The following is a 27,670-nucleotide window of genomic DNA, read 5'->3' on the forward strand; positions in this document are numbered from 1 at the left end:
TGCAGCTGAATAATTAATAACTAATTTCTCTAGCAGTAATTAATTTATTTTTATTAAAATAAGTACATGTACATGTACGTTAAATTCTGCATGACACATTAAGAAAGAGGGAAAAAGAGAGAGTGTGTGGAAAGGGAATTAATAATAAATAAAGAAGAGAGTGAAAAGAAGAGAATAATTATTACACATTTAAAAAAAAACTACACAAATTTACGAGTCTACATGAAAAATACACAGAGCATATCAAGGCATTGAGAGGGAGAAGTTGTTAGGTTTTTTTATAAAGAGATAAACGTTAGCCCCAGGACAACCACCACATGATACTCAGTCCTGAACAGGAACCATTGGAGTAGTGGAAGCAGTGGATCTTATACTTTGCGAGGGCTCAACAGGCGTGGCTACTTTAGAAGATCTGTGCCGTTTGAAAATTTTCAACTTACTATCTCCAATTCTGCCATTACTGGTTGGAGATAAAGATGAAGCTGGAGTCTTAGACCTTTTGCTCAAGTAGCAAAGGATAGCAAATATTACTACAATGACAATAGCAGCAATGATTGCCATTATTGTTACAACTGTCACAACATAGAGAGCAGTTTCACTTGCATCATCTGATGTGTTACCACTCGTACTAAAGTCAACAATTCCTTCCCTTCCAATGGCAGTGTAGTTCCATTCTCCCTTACCAGCATGTGTTGCAGCTGCTATGCACACGATAAGTCCACTGGCCCTCACAGCCTGAGGATCCTTTAAGCCTTCGGGATCATTAAAATCCATTGTCAGGACAGAAGGATCAGAAGTAGTGGTAATGATAGGACCACTAGATCTAATGTAAAGACTAGCACAATCATGGTCTCTGTTGCTAGACCAATAAAGTATAGTGTAGTTCCTTATTGTTCCATTTCTTATTGCAGGTGGCTCCCAGACAATACTCAATCGGCTGCCCCTATCATCAAAACTGTATATAGCTTTAATGTACTTGCAAGGGCCTGGAGTACCAGGAGGCATTTTAAAGGAAGGTCCAGCTCCAAAAGAGCCGTTAATGTTTGAAGCATTGTGATGAGCCAAGACACTAACAGAATAAGTGTCATCTGCTGTGAGAGAACCAGGCCATTCAATATACTGTCTGAATGTTTGATACACAACATGATAGTCAGGACCACTGACTTGAACAAAATACGACAATGAGCTTGCATTCTCGTTAGGAGGTGCATCCCAACCGAACATTACAGTGAATGAGACTATGTCTATGTATACAGTGATATTGACAGGTGTTCCAGGTATTGCCTGTAAGAAAAATAATAATAATAACAATAATAATATTAATAATTTTAATTCTTGGAGATTATAATTATATTAGGATTATGATCAGATACAAGTACATGTATTACTGTTATTTAAAATAATTTTTACATTCATCAATTTGGTAGAATACAATTGGCAAACTCTTAAAAAATTCAAGTAAAATACTTACCGAGTTCGAAGTGAAACTTATGACACAGTGAGAGCTGCAAAGATAAGGCAAACGTGATTTATCACATAAACTGAGTCTAAAGACATAATCAGTATTCCTAACAATATTCACTAGCTCCAAAGTATTATTAGTAGTTGGATCAATGTTCTGATCAGCATCAAAGTTACCCACATTACTCTCAAGAGTATAATTATAGTATAATGCATCCAGTGCATAAGCTGTTGTTATAGTGTAAGATATATACACAGTGTGACCTCTGTCCTCAGTGATGAAGCATCGTGGAGTGCTAATGTCCTGAAGTGGTACAATTGCACTAGTCCATTGAGAGAAGTCGCTAGGTCCCACGTCATTCTCGCTCATGACCTGAGTGGCACACCAAGAGAAACTAGGACTGACCTCGTTTCCAGGGCATATGTTAAACTGAACAGATCTTTCAGTAGACGCAGCACTGCTGTTACTAGTGAACCTGTTGCATCTTATAAATACTATGTAGCTATCAACACTGTATTTCTCATTAGTCGGGTCATCCCAAGTAACGGTAGCCATACAATCAGATATTGAAATGGTAACGTCAGTGGGTGGGTCTGGAAAAGAAGGGAACGTTGTGGCCACCACAGAGTCCGAAGGACCCTCAGAGAACCCATCTTTAGTGCGAGCAGACACAGTTATAGTGTACTCTGTGTCATTTTGCAAATCGGTCAAGTGAAAGAAAAGATTGAAAGTGGATTCTGAAACAGTATTTCCCATTCCTCCCTCGGGCACTGCAGTGATGAGGTAAGATATACCAGGGACAGTGTAATTAAGGGGAGGATACCAACGGACCAGCACCGACTGTGGGCTAGAGGTTGTGGCCGTTAGACCATCAACCGGGCCCGGAGAACCGTCGTTTGTAGTTTCACACGCTTGCCTCTCGTCCCCAAGGGATATATTGCCACCACAGGTGAGGTTAGGGAAGATTCTAATGCAGCATAGTGTGGTTGGTTGCAAGGAACTGATAGTGAATGCTGGATCGGATGTGTAGGCTGGAGGCTCTTCATCTGTCACTAATGTTGTTTGATTAAAGCACTCTTGATATATCTAATAAGAGGAGAAACAGCAATGAACAAACATGTACATCAGTGTAGCCTTTATATAATGGACACTGCTTTTTTATAAAGTAAGGAATGCAATTGGTACACTAGGTACTGTCCGTTAAATGGAGGTGTACGCTATAGAGAGTGTCCATTAAGAGAAGCTATACAATGTACATGTATATGAAAGTTATCTTGCTAACAACGTTAAAACTAAGCCCGCTCAACTAAACTCACCACATAAGTCAAGACTCCATTAGCAATGGCAGGAGGGCTCCAGGAGAAACTCAACGAGCTTGTACCGGATGGAGTACTGGTGAGGTCTCTGACTCTTGAGGGAGGGCCACAAGATGTTGAGACACTGTGGGACACTTTAGAAGATTCGCCTATCAAAGAATATTCAGTAAACGGATAAAAGATGATTTAAAGGCATTACATGAATACAGTACTGTATGTCAAAAAATGCATGTACAATGTACATGTACATGCTAGCTCTTTACCTCCATTGGAGCAAGCAGTAACATCAAAATGATAGTTAGAGGAAGCATTGAGTCCAGAGATAGTGTAGCTGGTCCCTTCTATTGAGGCACAGTCCACTCTCTAGAGTATTAAGAGAAGAATAAGTGATAGATGTACAATTGTATATTTTTATAATTTTTTCTTACATGTACAGTGTATACATGTATTCCATTCAAAATTAGATTCATTACAAAATTTTTAAGTTACTCAAAACCTGGCCAAAGACCCTGTACTATGATGCACATGTAACACTCTTGCTTACTTTAACAGAATTCATATAAACTGAATATCCAATGACATCGCAATAGTTAGTACCGGTAGTAGGAGCGGACCAGGATAAAACCACATTATATGCACCAGGTACTGAACTGATTCCAGTCACTGGATTAGGAGGAGAATACAGTGGCACTATACTGCCATTGTAACCATTATTACTTCCAAATGAATTCTCAATTCCTACAGTATAATCAAGTCTACAAAAGAAAGAGAGAGAGAGAGAGAGGAAGGAGAGAATATGTTAGTTAATGCAAGTAACTCATGTACTTGTACAAGTGGAATTAATGAGTAAATGTAGTACATGTACTGTAACATGTACATGTACAAACGTGCAGTACCTTTCACATGGGTTTAATCCAGTGAACTGAAACACATTAATACCGGCATAATCCTGACACTGGGAGTTACCACCAGTTAAACGCTCAAACAAAACCTAATGGAAAAAATATAACCAACAACAGTGTAAACCATGACAGTTTAAATAAACATGTACATGTACATGTACATGTGTACATGTACATGTACTTACGCATATTCGGTGATCAGTGGGATCACTGTGGAGTGAACAGCCTCTCAAGGAAACAGTGACACTAACAGAGTCTGTGCTGTTGCTCGAAGCTGTCACTTCACTGCTGATTGGCATGGTGGGGGCTAAGGGAAGAGAAAAAAGTAGAGATAAATATAAGAAGGGCATTAATTGTGTAAATTAAATTAATTTACATGCATGTGGTTACCTCCGTCAACAGTAGTAACAAAAAATGTGTAGACTGAACTATTTGAATTGCCAGCAGCAATGAAGTCCAACTTATAGCTATAAAGTAAATAATAATAATAATTAATTATGGTCTAATGAATAGGGGCAGACTCACAGGTGACGTCCAAGAAACTGACTACTGGAAACTGCCTGAGAATGATTATCTGAAACAAAACAAAACACAAGTGTAATTAAAATAAATACTTCATAGCGTACAGTACTCAATATCCTATGCTAAGGTGCATTACATGTACATGTACATAGAAGTACATTATACGTGTACATGTACATTGTAGATGTATAATTTACTTTTGAGCGAATGTGAAGTAGTTGAGCCGGACTCATTGCAGGAATGAGACATAATATTCAGTGACAGAGATGTGTATCCCTGACATGTATCAGCTCCAGTTATAAGGAAACCAGTTGGGTAGTTTGGAGTTATTTTAATATCATCACAAATAGGAGGAGCTGTAAAGGAGAAAGAAAATAAGGAAAAGAGAAATAGAGTTAATCAAAGCATGCATGTAGTAACTACTGTACATGTACATGTGTACATAATGGTCAATGGCTTTGGTTATACACGTACATGTACAGGCTGGTACATCACTTTTTCCAAAAAATGGCTCCAAAATCACCCCCAATTTTTATTACATTTTCTGATACATATTGATGTCCTTATGCTGTGTAGAAAGTTTGAGCTGATTCCGACTTCAATTTTCAAGTTACGGCCATTTTTTTAAAATGGCAAAAATCTAAAAAATAGCCAAGGCAGCCCATGGTTTTTTCCAAAAAATGGCTCAGCAATCACCCCAAATTTTTATTACATTTTTTGATACACATTAATGCCCTTATGCTGTGTAGCAAGTTTGAGTTGTAACTGAAATTCATTGATTGACTAATTTGACTTACCATTGCAAATACTGTGATAACCAGTATGTATATTTTGATAAATACTAGAAGAGAAAGAGAGAGAGAGATAGTAAAATTTACATGTATAGTTGTATACACATACACATGTACATACACATACATGTTACATATAAATAATTATAGACATTCAGTGCCATACATGTAAGTGTGTACTCTTTAATTCAGTTGCTTACTTTGATGGTACATCTCCCTCACCATCTTCACCAGCAGTTATATTGTTATACACACACTTGCCTCCGTCAACGCTTGTGTCCCACACGCATTGAGCGTCACGTGACTTTATACAGTCTCTGTTAAGGACAGGCAAATTGCAAATTAGCACATGCAACATGTACATGTACTGTACCTGCAGTTGCCGTAAAGGTGACAGCTCACTGCTGAAAACTTGTACACGCGTGAATAGGTAGTAGCGTAAAGGTATCTTGAATTCCCCTCAATCTAAGAGAATAAAAAAGCAACAGAGAGAGAGAGAGGGAGAGGAGAGAGAGAGGGAGGGAGAGAGAGAGAGAGAGGGGGGAGAGAGTGGGCATGTAAACAGGACATTACAGAGTAGATTAAAATTGCATTAAAGTGTCAAAAAATATGTCACTTACTCTCAAATATAGCTGCTCAACACTTCTGCTGTCCGCCAGCTATAACAAAAGAATTCTGATTTACAACATGTTTACAAAGAGACACACATTCATCAATTCATTAATTGTAAACAATAGGACCACATGTAACACAGTAGAATAACATATTAGTGTACATAAATAAATTCTTTTTGGAAATACATGTACACGTTTAAATAATAATGATAATACTTGATTAAGACGTGCTGATGTACATGTAGTGTATAGTATGTAATTACATGAAGTAGAGATGAAATAACATCACAAAAACAATCAGACATGATGGTGTCCAATAATTTGATTATTAAGAGTACATGTACATGTAGACAAGGACACATGATACTCTTCTATTGCTTCATTGATTATAAAGTTAATGTACATGTACATGTACTCCATTAGGATGTAAACGTTACCTCCCATTCTTGAGATACTATAGAATCGTGTGAAACTTGACGCAGACCTGCTCTTCGATCCATTGGATAATCACTGGGTTTAGTGGTAAGCGCCATTTTATAGATCTTACCATTATCTGTGTGAGATGTATGATTACACTGTTGTATTGTATGCAACATAAAAAGTACATGCAAATGTAGCATGGAAAATTGAAAGCCTTTTTTAGAAAAAATATTTAGTCAGAATTGACTTCAACTTTAATTCACATGTTGTACATGTACATGTAAATGCATACAGTACTTACTAGTGGAGAGGAATATAACATCTTGCATTAGACAATGTGAACTGTCATTAAAAGCAGTAACACAAGCTCTATCAGTAACAACCTTAGTGAATCTATTGAGAGAAAGAAATACACGTAAAAAAGAGAGTAATTAATTTAATATTATTGCATTATAAACAAGCAAAGGCTCAATGAACAGTAACTTACACTTCTCCAGGGAACTCCGCCAGAGGAAGATAGATCCCATAATACTGCTGTATGCCACTTTTAGTCCGAATATAGTCAGACTCACCCATTGAAAAACGATTATTAGCCTTGCTACACTGTAATTAAAACAATCATAAAATACATGTAATGTACATGTACATGGATACAAAATACATGTAATGTACATTGTACATGTACAATGTAAAAAAACTCGTATACAGTAGTACAAGTACTTAGTACTTACATCAAGATAGCTTCTAGCTTTAGCATCCCCAAGTCTTCGCTCAAAATTGTTTTGATTGAACACTTCATAGACTCCTCTGTAAGTCTCGGCCAGGAAAGATCCTGCAACTCCAATATCAATTTTTCCGGCAAAATAAACGCAGACAGCAGTACCGTTGGGGGCATATCTATGAGAGAGAGGGGGGGAGAGAGAGATAGGGAGGGAGGGGGGAGGAGGAAAAAGTGAGAGTGAGATAAGAGGATATGAACCTGTACATGTACAGTATATAGCAACAAATACTGTGGGTGTAAACATGTACATGTAAATGTACATGTACATGTATATCATTATAGTATCAAACTTACTGTTCGCTGGTGAATATTGCATACATGAGCTTATGCCATATATGCTTATTACCATGCCAGCGACTCTTAACATCAGTCATATGCGTATCGCCTAATGAATGGAGAAAAGTACTTTAAAAATAATGATCAATTGGCATGCACAATCTACACATGTACTGGACTGTTAGATCTAGAGAGAGTTTAGGAGGCTTGACATCTTCAATTTTTTTAGCTTTTGGTCTCTCATATTTAGCCTACAGTCTCCCATTTTAGTTACACAAGTAGATTATGGTCTCCAAAAATTTACAAATGTAAAGTGTAGCCTCTATATATTAATGTGATGATGAACTCACGTAGTCCAGTGTAAAAGAAAATCTGGGCTCCATAAGATTCCGGAGTTCCCAGGGGCTCTTTCCCGCAATAGATCTCAGCCTTCACCAGCGAACCAAATAGGTTTCCACTAAGAGCTCTGTCATCCTAAAATGATGAAAAATTAATAATAATTTAATGTAACTTTAGGTACATGTACGTACGTACCTTGCAAACTCTTATTAGTCTTGATCTTACAGGAGACTGAGGGAGAGAGGGAGAGAATGTGACGTGAAAGAAGAGAGTGAGAATAAAATGATAAACTAAAACCAAAACAACAACAAACTATACACACATACAAACCGATGTATTGTTTATGTTTATTGTTTACACTCATGTATTGTACGTGATCATGCAGATGTTGGATTGACTTACAGAACTTGAATCGGTCGCTAAGAACTCTCTCTCTCGAAAGAAAAATAAATACATTTTAAAGTTATCATCATCAGACAAGTCGACATTGTAAATATCAATTGGATGATATGGAGCTATAGGAAAAAAATAATAATAATGAAACAAAAGTAAAATAAAAAAGAGAGAGAGGGAGGGAGGGGGTACCTCTTATTTGGAAGTCATCACTCGACTGTATTGTACGGTCCTTGCCCGATACTTCAAGGTTCTTTGATGAGGTATTGTATGAGATATTGTAACGAGCGAAATCAAAAGAATTCCACAAGTTAGCAGCGTAGAAACCGCTAGCAACAATCTTATCGTCACCTAAAATAAAGAAAGAAGTGAAAAAATGATAGTTTTAACATGTACATTTAGTATATACATGTATACATGCACATGTATAAAATAAATCAGCAAGAAATTTGAACACATGTTTAATTTTTTACATGTGAAACACACAATGGAACAAGGACAATAAAGTCCTGCAAGTGTAGAGTTGTACATGTACATGTACATACAGTGCACTATAGCAAATGCCATTAATATAAATAAGTATAAATACATGTACATGTAAATGTACCTTGAAAGTCCCACAGTGCAGGAATGGATGGATGGACTGAAATGACGCCAACATCATGAGTACTTATAGGATCACTGGCCTCACTAGTGTTACTGATATCAGACTAAGAGGAGGGGGAGGGAGAGGGAGGGGAGGGAGTGGGAGAGGGAGAGAGAGGGGAGGGAGAGGGAGAGAGAGAGGGGGGGAGGCAGAGAGGGGGTAGATAATAATTTTAATTCTACACAAATATACTGTACATAGTTGCTCAGGATGTCATGTGAAATTTGTAAACATGAAAATAAATGAGTAAATTATTGGCATACTAAGCAATAATGAACACATGAGTGTATTGGGTATGATCATGTGTCTCTGCCTGTAGGAGTACACCATATTGGATTACATATCAAATGTAAATTACCAGTTTTAATGTCCGACATTTTGGAGCATAGGCGTCAGTCCCACATACATAAAGTCTGTCGGCGGCAGTTGTATCAGGTAACTTCCTGTATGTCCTAATGTGGTTATGACAAGCAAAACTCTGAGGGAGAGGGAGAGAGAGAGAGAGAGAAGAAGAAAATAAGTCATACATGTACATGTACCAAATTGAATCATTTGCTAAAATGTATGTACTGTACTGTTGCATGTATAATACACATACTGTACATGTACATGTACATGTACATGCATAAATACATAATGAACAGTGTAGTTGAATACATTTGTACATGTATAGTGTACATAAATGCACATGTACTTACGTCATCCACTGATATTGTTTTACAGGCTGTCACTTCGGCAGGAGTTGCACCCCAAGAAAATTCCTTAACTTTCGTCAAATTTATATTTAATTCATATAATATATTCCTAAAAATTATAAAAGTACATAAAAAGATCCACCCTCTCTCTTTGCTCCTACTCCTCCTTCTCTTCATTTATTATTATTATTATTTTCGGCTCTTACTTGGCACCAATGAATATATTGCCAGTTGTAGAGTCGTTGAAATTAATTTCATTTACAAAGAATGAATAGGCGTCAAATGCCGTCACATTTTCCTCAGGAAATACAAAAGTGTCCTTCATTCCAGCAGTCTCTGTCAAAATAAAATAATAATAATAACAACAACAACAACAACAACAATAATAATAATAATAATAATAATGGTAGAAAATGAATCAGAATTTTTAAAGTTGCTCCAAAATCGGGCAAAAGTCCCTGTACTATAGTACATGGTCTCGGGCCAAATTTTACCAAAAATGAAAAGTAGACATGTTCTTATGATGCCTAAAAACTTTGAGCTGATTCCAATCAAGTTTGAATTTTTTATGAATTTTTAAAGTTGTTAAAAAATGACTTGCATACAGTACATACTGATCAAGCAATAAACAAGATGTTATAGTGTTCATATGTACAGTACATGTAGCTGTAATCATGAATGATGTAGGCCACCTAAAACATAAAAAGGAGAAGAAAGTTAAAGAATGAGATTCATAATCAATATGAGACAGTTTGCCCTTTGATCAATACTCACATGAGGGACCAGTGACTGTACCATTACAGCTATTCATAGTCCCTTGAGTATAATAGAGACAGAACATGATAAACACTCACAAACAATAGAGGACATTGTACATAGACATATTCATCATCAGGAGCACACACACACACACACACACAGTGCATGTACATATACCTATACTAAAGAGAGCTGTAGGCCTTATACCCATTAAGATGAGTATACAGTCAATCCTGTCTATTCAGGACACCTTGGGACCCAATAATACCCTAGCTCCTGATTATGAACCTGTCCTTATTTCAGAGGTTCATTAATACACATTACTATTGTATTGGGACTGATACTGCCTGTCCTGATTATGAAAGTGTCCTTATTTTAGAGTGTCCACAATAGGAAGGTCATACTAACCTCCATATAACTCCCTCCCTTTCTACTTATTACCACAACCCAGACACCACCAGGAAACAGACATAAGACCACAAGAGGAACAAAAGCACACAACCAATGACCTCATTTTAGCACAAAATCAATACTGAAATAATACACACATACAATCAGTATGAAACCTCATTTGAGTATTAACATGTACAAGTATACTATTATAAATCTAGCAGTGTATTTAATGCAGTCAAGAAATAGGATTATAAAGTACAGGTGTACATTAAGGCCTCCATACACTAGGCAACATGTTGCTAGCAACTTCTGTGGCTACTTTGATCTTGTAATCATTTTGTTCCAAAAATAGAACAGAATTCTATTCTTAGACACAAGATCAAAGTGACCACAGAAGTTGCTAGCAACATGTTGCCTAGTGTATGGAGGGCTTTAGAATCATTACTGTACTTTGATTAAGGTACACATCACAAATTGATGTATATACTGTATGTACAGTACATTGGGGTCTGTGTCCAAACACATTATAAACAGAGCAATAACAGCTGTCGAGCTAAAAGCATTGGGAGTACATTGGTACAAACCAGAATACATAATAAACAAAATATTAAGGAGAGAATATCACCACCTGCGGTCTATTCCTTATGAGCACAAAATGACAACATAGCCTAGTCTAGACTCTATTCCTTAATAAGTAATACTCTGTGTGTTTGTACAGCTAGTGAATCACTACCTTCTAAAAATTGATAAAGTATACCGTGGAAGTACAATGTATAGCTACAAATTAGTTCTTTTGTAGCTACATGTACACACAATGTCACACATGCATGTGTACATGTACATGTCCACCTGGTGGTACCACTATTAAATAGAGGAATATTGCATCAGTGGATTGTACAAATTAACACACATGGACAGTATAAAGGGAATTTATATTACGAAATAAATGTTTCATGTGTACTCTGATTATCTGCTCCATTACATGTACAGATGTACAGTACGTGTATTACATTAGTGGATATCCTCAATCAAATGAGACTCCATGTAATCGTATTGTAATCATAATAACAGAATGTGTACAACTACATCAGTAATCAAATACCATAACTAAATACCAATTTAGCAATTAAATACATATTTATGGGTGTTTGTGCCTTTCAAAAACAGTTTATAAACACAAATAAATCAACTTTAAGACAACAGTGGAGGTACAATGTGTACATGTATGGGATATATGAATGGTAAACAATTACAATTTACAATAATGTATACATCTACAATTTACATGTACATGTAATAGCAAAGACCTAATGAGTAGCATGACAGCCAAAATGACAGTAATTGAGATCTTATTTCATATGTTTGTAAACATATAAATGTGAGAAGGAAGAGAGAGAGAGGGAGAGAGAGAGACAAGAGAGAAACCTACAACATCATACAGTATATACAGTACATGTAATAAGGAGATGTGAGTAGAGTAACAGGATGCTTAACAGTAAGAATACAGTAAAGGTTCATGTAGATGGACAAGGATCAACATTTCCTCGAAGCAGAAGATAAACCAAGAGAGTATAAGGGCCAGGATAAAAGGGAAATAGAAATACATGTACATTATTTATAAAGGGAGAGGGAAACAGAGAGGGTGGATAATCATAATCTGATATCCGTATAGTTTGTTTTACTTATCAGAGTTTGGAAATCACTCACACATGTAAACACTGAGTAGGTTTTACATGTATACGTATACATGCATGGGCAAACAGTATTAGCATGGGCAAACAGTATTAGCACGAACAACATCCTTACAAAGGAAATAAAGAATAAACACTTCACTAGTACATGTTCCTCATTCCTGTTTAAAGGGCAACTAAAATTAACATAAATAGGATTGTGTACATTTTCATGATAACTGCATGTGAAGACAACATCATTCCAGTGAACTAAAACTACACATAATGTAACTGGCATTCATGTCTTCTAGGTATATATACACGTACATGTACATGTGGCAGGCACATTGTGTGTTTTCATTAGGATGTAAACAGGGAACCACACTGCCAATTTTTTTTTAATTTAATGCACATGATGATCCAAATAGAAATTCATGCAGTAACTACAATTGTAATTATACATACATGCAAGTCCAGTAGTACAATGTACATGTACATGTACTGTAAGTGCAGGTCTCAGTTCAGTACTGTATATGTTATGACTTTGGTATTATTTCAAATCTTAACAATGTCATAATTACTCTAATAGTTACACAGTCTGTATGTACATATATACACACTGCTTCAACTATGAACTAAAAACAATAATAATAGCTAGCCAAAGTACATATAAGCTTTGAAGGAGATAAAGACTATGTGTAATCATAAAACTGGTACTTCTGAATAAGCTGTAATACTGCAAAAACTACTCATACACAAAGAAGAGTCAAAAGGATGTGAAAATAAATTATCATAGTGAAGACTATTACATGAACTGTCGCTCACCGTTCCAAGTCAGGCGAAGGGCATGGCTTCTAACAGCATAGTGAGGATGGAGTATTTTTAAAAAGGTTTGTTGTATCCCTCTCTGGATGAAGCAACAAAACAGAAGACATACTAAAAAATAAGATACACGTAGCCTTCCAAGAAGAGCCATCTTCCTTATTAGTGAATTAAACCTGCCAAAAAATAAGTAAATGTATAACCATTTGTAACACAAGCACATCATGAAAAATTACTATGTCGTGAAGACCATGTACACGGTACAGGCTGCTTGCTGATAATGCTTATGTGATTTAAATGGCTCAATTAGCAAGATAAAACAAATACGAGATTGAATGATAATATCTCTTATCACTATCCTTTCTAAAACATAAACTTTACTACTACACATCTTCTCATACAGGCTTTAGTAGATTACTAACAACAGTGAAAGTTGAAAGCTGCCATTTTAAAAGGGAAATAAGGACAATATCAAATAAAAGTGTAATCCACCAAGTACTAAGTACAGGCCAGACAGAGTATAATAATCAATTAGACTCAGACACTCTAAGATACTACACACTCCATTCAATACCAAGTTAGCATGTAGTTCACAACATCAGCCACTAGACAATAAAACTAATCAAAATTGAATCCTCAGCATAATAAACACACACACCATCCACCATTACTGTATCCACATCTACTCATCAACCCTCACTTATAGTCAAAGCAAGTTAAGCAGCTGAAAAAAGAGGGTGTACACTATCTAACCACTGGAAGCCATTGTATATTTTATACAGTCTGACCACAATCTAGCATTAAAAAAAAGCAAAACAATACACAAATTGTACTATATTATCATTATACACATCAGGGCAAAAGCTTTTAAGGCATATGTACACACATTCCCTTTAGCATAATTGAGAGGGAAAATAAAGAGGGGGAGACAGAGAGAAAGTTTAAAGTAACACCCACTCATGTACTTCTCCCACGAGTAAATGAATAAGATAAGATATGCAAATGCTCCATTAGAGGGAAACTTAACCTCTTAACAAAATATATTATATTATGGTAAGGTTTCAAAACATCAGCACTATGTATAACGGCAGTTAGCAGATAACAGTGCTTATATGTAAAATAGATGGTGAATAGAGAAAAAAGGTCCCCGTCTATTCATCACTACAGTGCTCTATCTACAGCCAGCAACACTGAGAGTGTCAATAGTATATTCAAATTGATACTACTGATATCTATACAATATTATTGGTTTTAAGTGCAAGATTAATGTCCAATGACACAGATATCACATCTCATTAAATAACAATAAAAACAAATGAAATACAAGTATTGGACTATGCACCAAACATGGAGAATCATTAGCAAGAGGTACCCACAGAAGAAGATTAGTTAGTGGTTAAGAAATGAAGCATGTGACACACAAAACTGTAATTACCACTTGTATATACAACATTGGTACAGGGCAGAGAAAAGAGAGGCTATAACCAATTATACATTGTAAATCATTCATGCTTTGGGAATGGTACTTTACAGTTCACGCATATAATTAAATAAAATGAGGCAAGGAAGGAGAGTGAGGGAGAGAGAAACAGACACAGTTCTGCGAATATTCTCTCCAATAAAGGATGTTCATACAATGGCTGAATTGTGACAGCAAAGTGTTAGAATAACGGGAATTGATCATAGCTTTCCTTCAAGGCAAATCTGCTGATTCTGCTGCCCACAAAGGCCATGTTTAACCAAAATTAGTATTGTAAATGATATTAGCAATATCGCAGGAACGAGTAACGACAGTATAAAAAGGAGGCGCTAAAGAGTAGCCGTATCCCAAAGCATCTGCAAGGAGTGCTTTAAGTGCATTTACCTTATTGAGCCTCTTCTGTTGCCACGTCTCTATATAGAGGAGAGATGAAAGGCAGTCGAGACCAAACTCTTCTTCTCTTAGGCTTTTCCAATTCCAAAAATAGCTGACAGTTTAATTCAAGCCACGCCTCTAGTCTAATTATAATTTTTTCCACTGACAAAAATTGGAGCTATTACGGTACACATGTATGACACACGTGGAAGCACGTGAGTATTACTGTCGTTCTTCTTAAAATTTCTTACCTCCTCGTGTGAGGAGAGTACTGTACCATAGATATACCACCGTAGTTCACATGTGTAAGGTCAGGCAGACGGGCACTGTTTCGATTGTAGAGGAAAACCTAAAATCCATATCATACAATGGCTTATTTTAGTCCAACTCTTCAGTCTTCTCAATCTCCATCTAATTCTAGGCCATCTACTTATTCCCCTCCACCTGCACCTGAATTTAATAGCCCGCCTTGTTCTTTGGCCAGCCAACCAGGATTGGAACAGGTTACATATCAGCTCCAGCAGTTGGCTCTATTGGCGAGGCCATATACTTATTCCCCTCCACCTGCACCTAAATTTAATGGCCCGCCTTGTTCCTTGGCCAGTCATTCAGGATTAGAACAGGTTCCATATCAGCTCCAGTCGCTAGCTCCATTGGCAAACGTTGATGAGACGAGGCAGTGGCTGACTAACAATAGGTTTGCTCCTTACATCTCTCTCTTTGCTAATTATGGAGGTGAGTACATGTACATCAAAGGTATTGCTTACTATAAATGTTGTCTCTATAAGTATATACAGGTACTGACCTAATGGGATTAAGCCGTAATGATTTGATGGAAATATGTGGCATTGTTCATGGTATACGACTATATAATGCACTTCATATGAGGTATGTATTCCTTAATTACCATTACCATTTCATATCCATTTCACATTGGGGTTATTTTTGTCAATAGGATATACATATCACTAGAAGAAGGCAGAGGTATTGTATATTTCTTAAGAGTTTTTTTGCTGTCTAATTATTGACATTTATTTTTATATTGTATTATTATTTTTTTGTGTTCACGCAATTATTTTTAATAGAGTACCATCCTATTTCGATGAACAAACTCACGGTTGTCCTCCTTAAAGAGTGGATTGCTGGAAGGCTCTCGATACCTCCGTCAGTAATCACTGCACTTCTTTTAGAGGACGATTGTGGAAGACTGGTCTATATCGATAATAGTGTTAGTAAAATGTCAATCAGTCAATAAACTGTTCGTTTTTTATTATAGCTCTTAAGAAGTATTAAAAAGACTTATTTTGATATTAAACAAGAAGGTCAGACTCTTGTTGTTATTTAATAATAATTGACTTCTATATTATTATCATCATAGTGAATGAGACTGGATCAATGAGGATCATACTGAAGGAGTCATGCACCCACTACAGTACAGATGACAGTATGACTGGCCAACGCTAGGAAGAATGATCTACTATTAATTATTTGTTATTATTATTCTTTAATTTAAATTGACATTAAAAGATTCTTCTGTGATTTATTGTTTTATTATTCAGACTAAATTTAATTGTTTTTAGAATTTTATTATCAAAAAATTTTTATGTCCGAGCGCGAGTTGAGAGAAGTACACGCCCACCCACGTGAGGGATATTAGAAGCTCGATTAGAAATGGCAGCAGAATCGCCGGTAGCTGGTGAAGCACTACCTCAGAAGCGTTACTACAGACAAAGAGCTCACTCCAATCCCCTTTCCGACCACTGCTTTGACTATCCTGTGTCTCCCGATGACATGAACTGGGCCAACCTTTACCCTCCCCCTCTTTCTCCGCCCCCCACCAAATCCTCGGGGGAAGCTTCCTCAAATTTGGATCCGTTTCCCCCCGAGTTCCTTGACATTGGTTGTGGCTATGGTGGTCTGCTAGTTGAACTTTCACCATTGTTTCCCAGAACCCGTATTCTGGGTCTTGAAATTCGCGTCAAAGTCTGCGACTATGTTCAAGATCGTATCAGTGCCCTGCGTCAGAAAGCCCCAGGTACCTACGATAACATTGCCGTACTGAGAACGAATGCGATGAAATACCTTCCTAATTATTTTAAGAAAGGACAGCTGAGTAAAATGTTTTTCCTGTTTCCAGACCCTCATTTTAAAAAAACCAAACACAAACGTCGCATCATCAACGAATGCCTTCTTGCTGAGTATGCATATGTATTAAGAGAAGGTGGTCTTGTATACACTGCTACTGATGTAAAGGACTTGCACGAATGGATAGAAATGCATTTCATGGAGCACCCTCTATTTGAGAGAGGAGAAGGGGACGCCGATCCCATTTTAGCGCTACTTGATACTTGTACAGAGGAAGGGAAGAAAGTGGCTCGTAATGGTGGAATGGTATACAAGTCTGTTTATAGGCGTGTTCACGATCCTTATAATATTGAAAGAGATGCTCCTGCTACAAGATGATAAGAATTATGAAGAGAATTAACATTTTATTTTGTGTATTGCCGTATGAAGTACTGATATTCATTTGAGTTCCATGAGTGCTTGTATTTATGATGATTTATTAGTAATTATTATTTTAATTAAATGTGTGGCATATGATGTATGCCTTGAATATTAATATTTTACTCTTTTTTGGTGTCAAATTACATAACACATGTTTGTGTAATCATCACTAATTACTCTTGTTAAATTTGTCGTTATTTAATTAGAAATTATGTCATGAGCCATCATCAACCCTTAGATCAGCTCAATAACAATTTCTGAAAACATTCATTTTAATGATGTGGTGTCAAATTAATGTTAATACCGGTTGTAAGCATAGTAAGCATGCATGGCTTCTTCCGTAGAAGAAGTGATTTCATAGGTTAGATTGTATTACTGTGATAACAGATGCATACTTGTGGTGTTCAAGCCAAGAATGGTAGCCTCTCTTGTCTTCACTCTTCTGTTGCTCTCTGCTGTAGCATATGGCTTTATCTGTAGAGTATCCAGTTGTATAACTTGCTCTAGTTCTCCTGTTGATTGTATAGTGACTCCTATTGATCAATACAGTTATAACTATTACTGTGAAGCTCCCCCAGACTGTACCCCTCAAAATGTACCTGGTACAAACCTGAATGGACATTACTGTTTTGCTTCTCTTTTTATAAGGAACTTAAATTCAACAGAGTTTGTTGGACATTGGTTTAATTTTAATCACGGTGATTCTTGTGAAGAAGTAGCTGGCTCTGAATTGACAAATGATTGTTTGAATATCACCAAGAGAGTGTCTTCATTGGAAGGGATTACCAGTTATGTAATTTGTCGTTGTAAACAAGATAACTGTCAAGATATATTCAATGTTACCATAATTATTGATCCACCAAATGATGTTAGTAGCTCCACTCTCATTAATGGAGTCATAACCAGTTCACCTTCTCCTTCATCAGTTCATTCATCAGTACCTTTGTCTCTGTCTTTATCCTCATCTACAATAGTTGATAATGTGATGTCCTCAAGCCTTATTAGAGCTACTACAGCTTTACCAAGCACTCCTACATTAATCCCTCCCTTTACAACAACCCCATCAAGCAATCCTACAACCAATACAGTATCTGCCATAACTACTGCTTTAGGTAAGTCATATCATGCATTAGCTACTTCAATCCCATTTCTATCCTTATAGTTATCATTGGTGTTCTGGGGTTTATTTTGCTTATAATTATAGCTCTCTTTGTTGTTGGTATCATCTGCTTATATTGGAAGCGCACTTCAAAAACAAGACAGGAAATACCTGCACTGCATCCTCCTTTAAGTTTTGAAATGAAATAAACTATAATTCTGAGATCCTCATAATTTGTGTGTCAATGCTAGCTAGATATAATTATGGACAAAGAACTAAAACAATTGTTAATATTATATCTAGATAGTTGTTAGTAATCCCATTTTTACCATGATACATCATTCCTTGAATCACTTCAATAACAATAATTAATGTTAATACCAGTTGTAAACTTGCATGACTTCTTCCGTAGAAGAAGTGATTTCATAGGTTTGATTGTATTACTGTGATAACAGATGCATACTTGTGGTGTTCAAGCCAAGAATGGTAGCCTCTCTTGTCTTCACTCTTCTGTTGTTCTCTGCTGTAGCATATGGCTTTATCTGTAGAGTATCCAGTTGTATAAGTTGCTCTAGTTCTCCTGTTGATTGTACAGTGACTCCTATTGATCAATACAGTTATAACTATTACCAAGGGCGTAGCTAGCATAAGGCTATGGTAGGCTATAGCCTACCCAGAAGTTCAGAAGTCAAAATTGAAGTTTAGTAGTTTACCTATATTGAGTTTCTGCCTTAGTCACTTATGATCAAAGATTATAGAAGTTTAGGGTAGCTGTCTCAACTGGCAGTTACTCACTCAGTCACTTTTGACACAGGCAAACAGAGACAGGAGAAAGAAAAGAAAAACAGCCATTTTAGCACAGTTATTATAATTTATTAAGGTGGAGTCTTTACATAATTAACTTAATTAATTAGCTAGCTTAATAAAATTATAAAAAGTTAACTTTAAGTGAAGCCAACACAATGTCAGCTGCAAAGAAACAAAAGCTTTGTCATTTTTTATGCAAAATTTAGTTGAGTATATTAGTAGTCAACCCCCATATAGACTATTTGTACTGAAGATGAGCATGAGGAGATTGAAGATGATAATCTTGTGAATGATGATTTTGTTGATTGTGCTGCTACCTTGAGTCTTGCCTGAGTCCTCATCTGAGTCTGAAGCAGTTGCGAGAACCATAGATATTAGAGTAAAGGAAACTTCATATTGCGAGAATGTGCCCATTCCGTGGCCGTAAAAGTGGGCGTGGCCAAATCGGCGGCGCGCTTCGCGCGCCCTTTTCTACTCGTAGCCTACCCCTTCCTTTTTTTCTCCCTACGCCCTTGACTATTACTGTGAAGCTCCCTCAGGCTGTACCTCTCAAAATGTACCTGGTAGAAACCAGGATGGATATTACTGTTATGCTTCTCTTTTTATAAGGAACTTAAGTTCAACAGAGTTTGATGGACATTGGTTTAGTTTTTTACCGGTTGATTCTTGTGAAGAAGCTACTGGCTCTAAATTGACAAATGATTGTTTGAGTATCACCAAGAGAGTGTCTTCATTGGAAGGGATTACAAGTCATGTAATTTGTCTTTGTAAACAAGATAACTGTCAAGATATATTTAATGTCACCATAATTACTGATCCACCGGATGATGTTAGTAGCTTCACTCTCATTAATGGAGTCATAACCAGTTCACCTTCTCCTTCATCAGTCCATTCATCAGTACCTTTGTCTCTGTCTTTGTCCTCATCCACAATAGTTGATAATGTGATGTCCTCAAGCCTTATTAGAGCTACTACAGCTTTACCAAGCACTCCTACATTAATCCCTCCCTTTACAACAACTCCATCAAGCAATCCTACAACCAATACAGTATCTGCCATAACTACTGCTTTAGGTAAGTCACATCATGCATTAAATTATAATGCATTAGATTAATAACCCACTTCTCAATGTCATTTCTATCCTTGTAGTTATCATTGGTGTTCTGGGGTTTATTTTGCTCATAACTATAGCTCTCTTTGTTGTTGGTCTCTTTTGCTTATATCGGAAGCGCACTTCAAAAACAATACAGGAAATACCTGCATTGCGTCCTCCTTTAAGTTTTGAAATGAAATAAACTATAATTCTGAGATTCTCATAATTTGTGTGTCAATGCTAGCTAGATATAATCATGGACAAAGAACTAAAAGAATTGTTAATATTATATCTAGATAGTTGTTAGTAATTTCATTTTCACCATGATACATCATTCCATTCTAACAGTTTGAACAATTCATTATTAAATGGTCTAAAAATGTGGCTTAATTTTTTCCTATCATTTGGGAGGAGCATTTGATGTGGAAGAAGCCTGTTCCCTCCTTTATTAAATATAAATGATGTAACCAATTCTCTACTGCTCTCACTGAGTGGAGACAAACCAAGAAACTGATAAACTTGCTGCAAAATGAAAGTAGTGTTTTTGTAAAATTCTTCACTGTTGATTATAAGCATATTACTACCAGGATAGTTACAGAGCCAATTCATCAAATGAATATAATAGAGACCCTCAAACAGCATGTTTTCTGCTGGTTTATAAAGGCACTGGAACTGCTCCCACTTATCTGGGCTCAGTGATAGTGACACTCCCTTCTTCAAAAGTGTGTTGTAGAATGAATCAATCTCCAAATTAATGACAGTGGATAGACCAGTGTTATTTGAGTAATGCTTTTTCTTAAACCTAGCCCTCATTAGAAAATTAGATACATATCGATTGATAGGATTTCTAAGCAATATCAATACTTTAGAGAAGTTGCCACAAGACTCAAATAATCTACTAGGCACATTGCAATTGATGAAATTGCCTACACTTGCATCACCAGTCATGACGGAAGCTTTTGGAAAGCGAGATGCATATGTTTTCCAGTTCTCAGTCGAGTATCTTGCAGAGAAATGAAATGTCTCGCCAGCTGATGGCCCATCTTCAAGATGAATCCCCTCAAAGTCAGGATGATGTGACAAATATTGATAGAGTGATGTTGTACCTCCCTTTCGAGCACCAATAATGAATACTGCTGGGCACGATGAATGGACTGGTCTTATGTTGGTCCAATCTTTTAACATTAGTGATTCAGGTGGACATGAATCCTTAAGTGAGAGAGTAGCTAGATCAGTTCCAAGGCGTGTAAGAGTTGTTCTTCTACCTGAAGCAGTATAATGGTCCAGACTAAATGAAGAGCTACCTGGTGGTACAAAGTTTATGGCAGAGCTGCTGACTTCATAAGCAGAAGAGGTTGATGACTGCAGGTCTGTGGTTTGATTTGAGGACAAAGGACAATCACATTGAAGAGAACAGTTGGTATCTGGGTTGTTCAATGTTACCTTGTAAATAGATTGAAAAGCATTCAAGCACAAAAGAGCAGTCAAGAAGAACAGCATCAGGTCACAAATACTCCCTGCCTTCATGTCTTTTGGGGGTGTAACTGTTAACTACAGTGATCAACAAGATGAGGAATTGGAGATAAGTGAGAGGGTAGCATGATAGCATCTAAAGAATTGTTACTGTGATGTTAGCATCCTTAGGTTGTGTAGAAAGTTTGAGCTGACTCCATCAAAAATGAATTTTTACAATTTTTTAAAGTTACTAAAAAAATTGGTCAAAAAATTGTCACAGATTTTTTGGCAATGGAACAAGTAGGTTTTTGCTTGTCAAGGATTTCATGACAATGGAACAATTGGTTTTTTGGTTGTCACAGGTTTTGAGTCGTGACAATGGAACAAAAAGTTACATGAACTGAGTATATTGAACTGTTGCTGTGTTGCAGCAGCAAGTCCATTACACTATTATCTTAAGAGACAAAAATAATATCCTATAAAGTCCCAAGAGTTTAGATTAATTATAATAATAATGGTGATATTGTTGGTGTCTAGGGGAGGGTGAGGGTGAGTTATATGAGGATGAGACTTGAGGGGAAGCAGTTGAACTATCAATATCATCATCATCATCATCATCATCACTGTCATCATACCAAGATGAGTACACTCTATCATGACTTTCTTTTTCACTATTAGGTACATGATCCTTGCCTGACATAAAATCCAATAACCTGACAAGGATTAATAATACATTGTTAAAATGATGATTGATATGGTATTATCAATGTGCACTTAGAATTGGACTACTTATACACACCTTGATTGATTATTGATATTTACGAGTTTATTATCCCAAAACTCAGGATTAGATCGACAGTATTTGCGTAATTCCTTTAAAGCTTTCTCCGTCTCAACCCTTCCTTGCTCTTCATATTCTTCAACAGTCAACAACTTCTTTTGAATGTTGGGTTGCAAAAAGAGAAACATGCGAAAAAACCTAAGAAATAAATACAAGCTTGTCAGCTTCATAAAAATGATCGTGAATGAAGTCAAAATGCTTTTGAACACAAAAGAGTAATCCATTCTAAATATACAAGGACACAATTTTTTTTGTATAACTTACAATTCTTTGGGTGGTCCTAATACAAATGAAAAGAGTGATGTATTGTAATGTACTAGTAAGACCAGCACTGCAATGAAAGCTATGACTTGTATTTGAGAGAAGGAGAAGAAGAGAAGAGTCAAACTAATGAACTGAAGGAGCCATTGTATCAATTGTAGAGTGCGAACATGAGCTGGACCAATACGATATAAAATAGCAAAACTAATGAAACCAGAAGTGATTAAGTATATCAGTAAATATAGCCAATTATCACGAATAAAATCAATCCCTTGGGAATAAATCCAATGAGTGAAGTAAGCAGCAAATGAGTAGCCCCCCAGTAGCACACTGATGCCAATTATGTTCTTTTTTGGAACCAATTTACTGAAAATGTAGAGCAGTACGAGAATAGATGCCAAAATACCAATTAAAATGCCACTAGAATAATAAAATTTAGGATTTCTATAGAGTAGAAGCAAGGTTGGAAAAGGAGAGAGAGAGAAGAAGAAAGAATGGAGAGAGCAATAAGAAAATGAAGTGAATTCATCTACAGGAAACTGACCTTGTTAATTTAGGTGCACTGTAAAAAAGAAGTAAAGCAACCAAAAGAAGAATAGGGTAGTAGATTAGAAGTCCTGTAGGAATGGAATTAGTGAAATTTTGTAGTAAACCATGAAGATGCAAGATGAGTATTACTAATGGTGTTTTAATGGCATTTTTATAAATGCATTTGTCCCCATCTCTGCACATACATGTACATGTAATGTTCACACAGCAAACTCACTTCTACTAAATGCTACAGTACCTTTACCGCCAATCTTAGCAGGAGAACTATCTTTTACTCCAACACAATTAGTATCAAAAGGAGACAATTTTAAAACAGAAACTCCATTATGACTTTGTTGCCAAAAGGATCCGCCAGATCCTGTTTCTTTATCCTTTATACTCTTAATAACAAATTCAGTCGAGTTAGCGTTAACTAGTACGCTTCCTTTAGAGCCATTGAGTCTAATATCTGTCCTGTGCCAAATGTACAGCAATCCTTTCAAGGAAAGTCTTTTGAGTGGCTTTATACAGTAGATTCTATTTGCCTGTACAATAATCTAATAAGTAGAATCGATAATTTCAATGTCAATGATACATGTAGATGTATATGTAAACAATGTATAAACATATCACAGGTGCCGTGTACTACTGTGTAGTGGGAAAATTTTTACTGTAGTTATTTTTGTACTACTCACAACTAATAAATTTACTTTTGCTAACCTCATTTTTATGACTTAAATCAATAGTTACACCTAAGAGAAAGGAATTGAGCATTTTTCTTAGTACAAAACACTCACATTTATCTGCTGAACATGTATCTGACCATTTCTGAGGAGATTCATCAGGAGGCTGGCCTCCATGAACCAGTAAAGACACTGTAAAGCAGGCCAGTATTAATACTACAGGATGAAGTCCCATTTTGAAAATTGGGCGGGCTATGTGACAATAAAATCACGCCTATTTTTAATAGTTAACACTACTGAGCATGCGCAATTGAGTTTGGTTATTAACTATTAAAATTAACTACACACGTGTATTCACGTGTGTCAACGACAATTTTGTTTGTCAACAAACTAGACTTTTATACAGGAGAATTTTCAACTTTACTTTAATTATACAAGATTGTGTTTATATTAAGAATTGTAGTTACAATTTTGTATTTTTGTGTCAATTCTGTGTTTGTTTCTAAGATTTATTTTATTTATTGTTGTTGTTTATTATTATTGTTAATATTATATTAACATAAAAGCAAAAAAGACACGCAACAATTTAATGAAATGTCCATGGAGGTCAGGTGAATACCATAAGAAATTAAGATTCAAATCAAGCAAAGATAATAATAATAATAGATGTAATGCAGTCATGATTATTCAATAATTGAACAATGAATCACAGAAGATTTTTTTGATGTCAATTCAAATTAAAGAATAATAATCAACTAGAAGAATAATAATAGAATGGTCTTCCTATGATCTGGAGTGTTGGCCAGTCATACTGATATCTGTAGTGTGGGGCTCCTTCAGTATTATCCTCATTGAGCCTGTCTCATCTATGATGATAATAATACAATAAGTCAAATATTGGGTCATGATGCATGATGATAGTCTGTCCAACCTTTTATATGTTGCAGCTGGAAAAATTGCTCATCGTACATATTGACTACACACTATCATAAAAAATTAAAAGTTTATTGATAGATTGATGCTTTACTAACCAAGTCATCCACATTGACAAGAATACCGTAACCGTAAGTGTGCTGTAACTGAATGGCAGTGATTACTGACGGAGCTATAGAGAGCCTTCTGGCAATACAGTCTTTAAAGTGTGCAGCTGTGAGTTCTTCCAAAAAAATGGCATTATACGCTATGAATAAAATAATTGTGTGAATACAAAAAATAATAATAATAAATAAAAATTAATGCTAATGATTAGACAACAAAAAACTCTAATAAATAAAGAAATACCTGTGCCTTCTTCAAATGATATATATATTCTCTTAACAGACCTTTAATTTATGATGTAAAGTGATTATAAAATGGTAATTAATTAAGGGACACAAACCTGATATGAAGTGCATTGTATAGTCTTATTCCATCAGCGGGGCCACACAGATCCATCAAGTCTTTACGACTTAATCGCAGTAGGTCAGTACCTATTGATAGAGGCAGCATTTATTATTGTTAGGATGCAGCTGTTGTGTGTTTAATTGATGTACAAATGTGCGCACTCACCTCCATAATTAGCAAAGAGAGAGACATAAGGAGCGAACCTATTGTTAGTCAGCCACTGCCTCGTCTCATCGACGTTCGCCAATGGGCCTAGCGACTGGAGTTGATATGAAACCTGTTCCATTCCTGGTTGACTAGTTGAGGAACAATGGCGGGCTATTAAATTCAGGTGCAGGTGGAAGTGAATAAGTAGACGGCGTAGCATTAGACGGAGATTGAGAAGACTGAAGAGTTGGACTAACATAAATAAAATGAAATTATGTCCTAAAAGCCACTTATTAAACTGCACTAGGAATCATGCATTCACAATAAGCTTTTCTTAACATTAAATCTTGCTATCTGTTGCATTGTACAGTGTACTAACCTGTAATAACTGGCTTGTAATGGCAACTGTTGCTCTGAGCTCTTGGCTGACAATGGCACCTAAATTAAAATTATACTATAAAGTAGTTGCTATTACTTTTTACCGGCTGTAGTTTAGTGACTGAAGAGCTCTCCCAATATTTAGCCTAACAAGAAGAAACACACCGATTCTCATTATAAAATATATGGCAACTAACTGCTTCATCTGATTGTAGCTTCTCTCTTTTCTGTAAATCATGTTTATGCTTCCTGTCAGCTCCTTTATCCTACAAACAAGATCCTAATATCTCTCGCTGCATCCATAAAATATTATTTCTCTCGTCATTTTGATGCTAAATTTAAGCCCCCTGGCCCCCTATATGTACCTTAAAAACTTTAACAAGACAGAAACACTTTGAGATGTGTGTTCCTCCTGTGTCTTCAATACTTGGTATAGAATACGTGTTCAGTACTAGCCTAAATGGGACTCCTTTCTCTCCTCCTAAACTTATTAAGTAACACATCAACTATTGGATACACACATACCGTGTTTCTTGGCAGTGAACTCACTACTTAATGCATTAATCTACACATGAAATAGAAATTAAAAAAACAACAATATTATTATGTTATTTTGACCTTAAATGATACTACTGATTCTTCATGCGAGGCCCACACAAAACTAGCAAAGTTAATGAAGTCATCATGATGCTGTATATTTGATACACCACTGCATGACACAGCAACTAAAGGCAAGTCGTATTAAAGCATTATCCCTTTACATGATGCAACTAACCCATCTCAAGCATCCTCTGTCCATTGTTGTCATTCATCCATTGCTGAATTTGAGTCTCTTCGCTGTTCCTTAGTCTGAGGTCATGAAATTCTAGCGAGATCGAACTCTAAAGTGTAATAAACAAATACTGAATAGTTTCAATTGAATCTGTTCCTTGACGCTACCTTTAATAGAGAGTATTCCGTTGGTTTCTCGCAGGAGAGTCTCAGAGAATAAGTTTGTCCTGTTAAATAAAGGGCATTACTATCTCTTGACAATAATAGTAAATTATTCATAGCATAAAATATGCACATGTACATGTATGGGCTGGATTTTAAATTCTAAAATAGCTAAGCTGAATTTCCCTCTATTGATATTTGAATTGATTTAGCATTACTCTTGAGGTCTACATGTACATGTAATTGCTCACCTCTGTTCAAATAAGTGATTGTAAATTCATCAATTTTAGCAGTACACGCAGTGGGGACTAACAATACACAGTTGATGCTAAACGATAATATGAGACAATAATTAATAATATCGCCATACTTTCATTAGCCACCAAAATTGAAAAGAAAAGGATTCTAGCTTTTATAATTTTTCTGATGCATATACATGTACTCATGTTGTGTAGAAAGTTTGAGCTGATTCCGATCAAATTTGGATTTTTTATGATTTTTTAAAAGTTGCTCCAAAATCGAGCCAAAGTCCCTGTACTATAGTACATGGTCTCGGGCCAAATTTTGCCAAAATTGGAAAGGAGAGAATTCTTCATTTTTATGACTTTATCTGATACATATACATGTACTTATGTTGTGTAGAAAGTTTGAGCTGATTCCGATCAAATTTGGATTTTTTATGATTTTTTAAAAGTTGCTCCAAAATCGAGCCAAAGTCCCTGTACTATAGTACATGGTCTCGGGCCAAATTTCACCAAAATTGCAAAATAGAAAATTCTCCATTTTTATAATTTTTCTGATGCATATACATATACTCATGTTGTGTAGAAAGTTTGAGCTGATTCCGATCAAATTTGGATTTTTTATGATTTTTTTAAAGTTACTCTAAAATCGGGCCAAA

The 27,670-nt window shown here is 36.0% G+C and overlaps 8 protein-coding genes and 1 long non-coding RNA gene across 9 annotated transcripts; 3 read left to right on the forward strand and 6 right to left on the reverse strand.

The window, feature by feature from the left end:
- Positions 1–24: 24 nt before the first annotated feature.
- Positions 25–14,765, reverse strand: LOC100635556 (uncharacterized). Its single transcript, XM_019994122.1, has 29 exons — positions 14,666–14,765; positions 12,805–12,977; positions 9,364–9,493; positions 9,161–9,266; positions 8,821–8,940; positions 8,424–8,526; positions 8,009–8,167; positions 7,826–7,938; positions 7,619–7,654; positions 7,435–7,558; positions 7,103–7,193; positions 6,759–6,924; positions 6,515–6,630; positions 6,329–6,420; positions 6,045–6,160; positions 5,614–5,652; positions 5,367–5,458; positions 5,194–5,310; positions 5,000–5,043; positions 4,400–4,558; positions 4,206–4,254; positions 4,071–4,147; positions 3,866–3,987; positions 3,675–3,769; positions 3,323–3,533; positions 3,042–3,141; positions 2,779–2,927; positions 1,472–2,548; positions 25–1,284 (listed from the first exon to the last, which is right to left on the reverse strand). The coding sequence occupies exons 2-29, from the start codon at positions 12,953–12,955 to the stop codon at positions 325–327; spliced, it is 4,914 nt and encodes a 1,637-aa protein (XP_019849681.1). The 5' UTR covers positions 12,956–12,977; positions 14,666–14,765; the 3' UTR covers positions 25–324.
- A 259-nt stretch (positions 14,766–15,024) lies between these two features.
- LOC105311987 (transcription factor CP2-like protein 1) lies at positions 15,025–15,911 on the forward strand. Its single transcript, XM_011404268.1, has 4 exons — positions 15,025–15,391; positions 15,454–15,544; positions 15,612–15,640; positions 15,742–15,911. Exons 1-4 carry the CDS (start codon positions 15,025–15,027, stop codon positions 15,909–15,911), a joined length of 657 nt encoding a protein of 218 aa, XP_011402570.1.
- A 340-nt stretch (positions 15,912–16,251) lies between these two features.
- LOC100635682 (tRNA (guanine-N(7)-)-methyltransferase-like) lies at positions 16,252–17,232 on the forward strand. Its single transcript, XM_003384882.3, has one exon. The coding sequence runs from the start codon at positions 16,328–16,330 to the stop codon at positions 17,117–17,119; it is 792 nt and encodes a 263-aa protein (XP_003384930.1). The 5' UTR covers positions 16,252–16,327; the 3' UTR covers positions 17,120–17,232.
- Positions 17,233–17,532: 300 nt separating this feature from the next.
- LOC109580684 (uncharacterized) lies at positions 17,533–18,625 on the forward strand. The gene is made up of 2 exons (XM_019994126.1): positions 17,533–18,273; positions 18,324–18,625. Exons 1-2 carry the CDS (start codon positions 17,577–17,579, stop codon positions 18,467–18,469), a joined length of 843 nt encoding a protein of 280 aa, XP_019849685.1. The 5' UTR covers positions 17,533–17,576; the 3' UTR covers positions 18,470–18,625.
- On the reverse strand, positions 18,495–19,132 carry LOC109580685 (uncharacterized). Its single transcript, XR_002184315.1, has 2 exons — positions 18,974–19,132; positions 18,495–18,861 (listed from the first exon to the last, which is right to left on the reverse strand). It is a non-coding gene; the product is annotated as an uncharacterized LOC109580685 (long non-coding RNA).
- Positions 19,133–20,478: 1,346 nt separating this feature from the next.
- LOC109580665 (carbohydrate sulfotransferase 15-like) lies at positions 20,479–21,687 on the reverse strand. The gene has a single exon (XM_019994081.1). It carries the CDS (start codon positions 21,685–21,687, stop codon positions 20,479–20,481), a length of 1,209 nt encoding a protein of 402 aa, XP_019849640.1.
- A 250-nt stretch (positions 21,688–21,937) lies between these two features.
- Positions 21,938–24,177, reverse strand: LOC105311988 (nuclear envelope integral membrane protein 1-like). The gene is made up of 7 exons (XM_019994128.1): positions 24,043–24,177; positions 23,966–23,997; positions 23,484–23,802; positions 23,262–23,334; positions 22,721–23,161; positions 22,415–22,594; positions 21,938–22,328 (listed from the first exon to the last, which is right to left on the reverse strand). Exons 1-7 carry the CDS (start codon positions 24,161–24,163, stop codon positions 22,115–22,117), a joined length of 1,380 nt encoding a protein of 459 aa, XP_019849687.1. The 5' UTR covers positions 24,164–24,177; the 3' UTR covers positions 21,938–22,114.
- Positions 24,178–24,932: 755 nt separating this feature from the next.
- LOC109580666 (transcription factor CP2-like) lies at positions 24,933–25,597 on the reverse strand. The gene is made up of 4 exons (XM_019994083.1): positions 25,477–25,597; positions 25,307–25,397; positions 25,210–25,250; positions 24,933–25,108 (listed from the first exon to the last, which is right to left on the reverse strand). Exons 1-4 carry the CDS (start codon positions 25,595–25,597, stop codon positions 24,933–24,935), a joined length of 429 nt encoding a protein of 142 aa, XP_019849642.1.
- A 10-nt stretch (positions 25,598–25,607) lies between these two features.
- LOC100635809 (upstream-binding protein 1-like) lies at positions 25,608–26,886 on the reverse strand. Its single transcript, XM_019994084.1, has 9 exons — positions 26,776–26,886; positions 26,612–26,717; positions 26,455–26,561; positions 26,362–26,401; positions 26,202–26,317; positions 26,034–26,102; positions 25,941–25,982; positions 25,838–25,896; positions 25,608–25,710 (listed from the first exon to the last, which is right to left on the reverse strand). Exons 1-9 carry the CDS (start codon positions 26,884–26,886, stop codon positions 25,608–25,610), a joined length of 753 nt encoding a protein of 250 aa, XP_019849643.1.
- Positions 26,887–27,670: the final 784 nt, after the last annotated feature.

This window comes from Amphimedon queenslandica, unplaced genomic scaffold, assembly GCF_000090795.2.
Source record: "Amphimedon queenslandica unplaced genomic scaffold, v1.1 AMPQUscaffold_13482, whole genome shotgun sequence".
NCBI lineage: Eukaryota > Metazoa > Porifera > Demospongiae > Haplosclerida > Niphatidae > Amphimedon > Amphimedon queenslandica.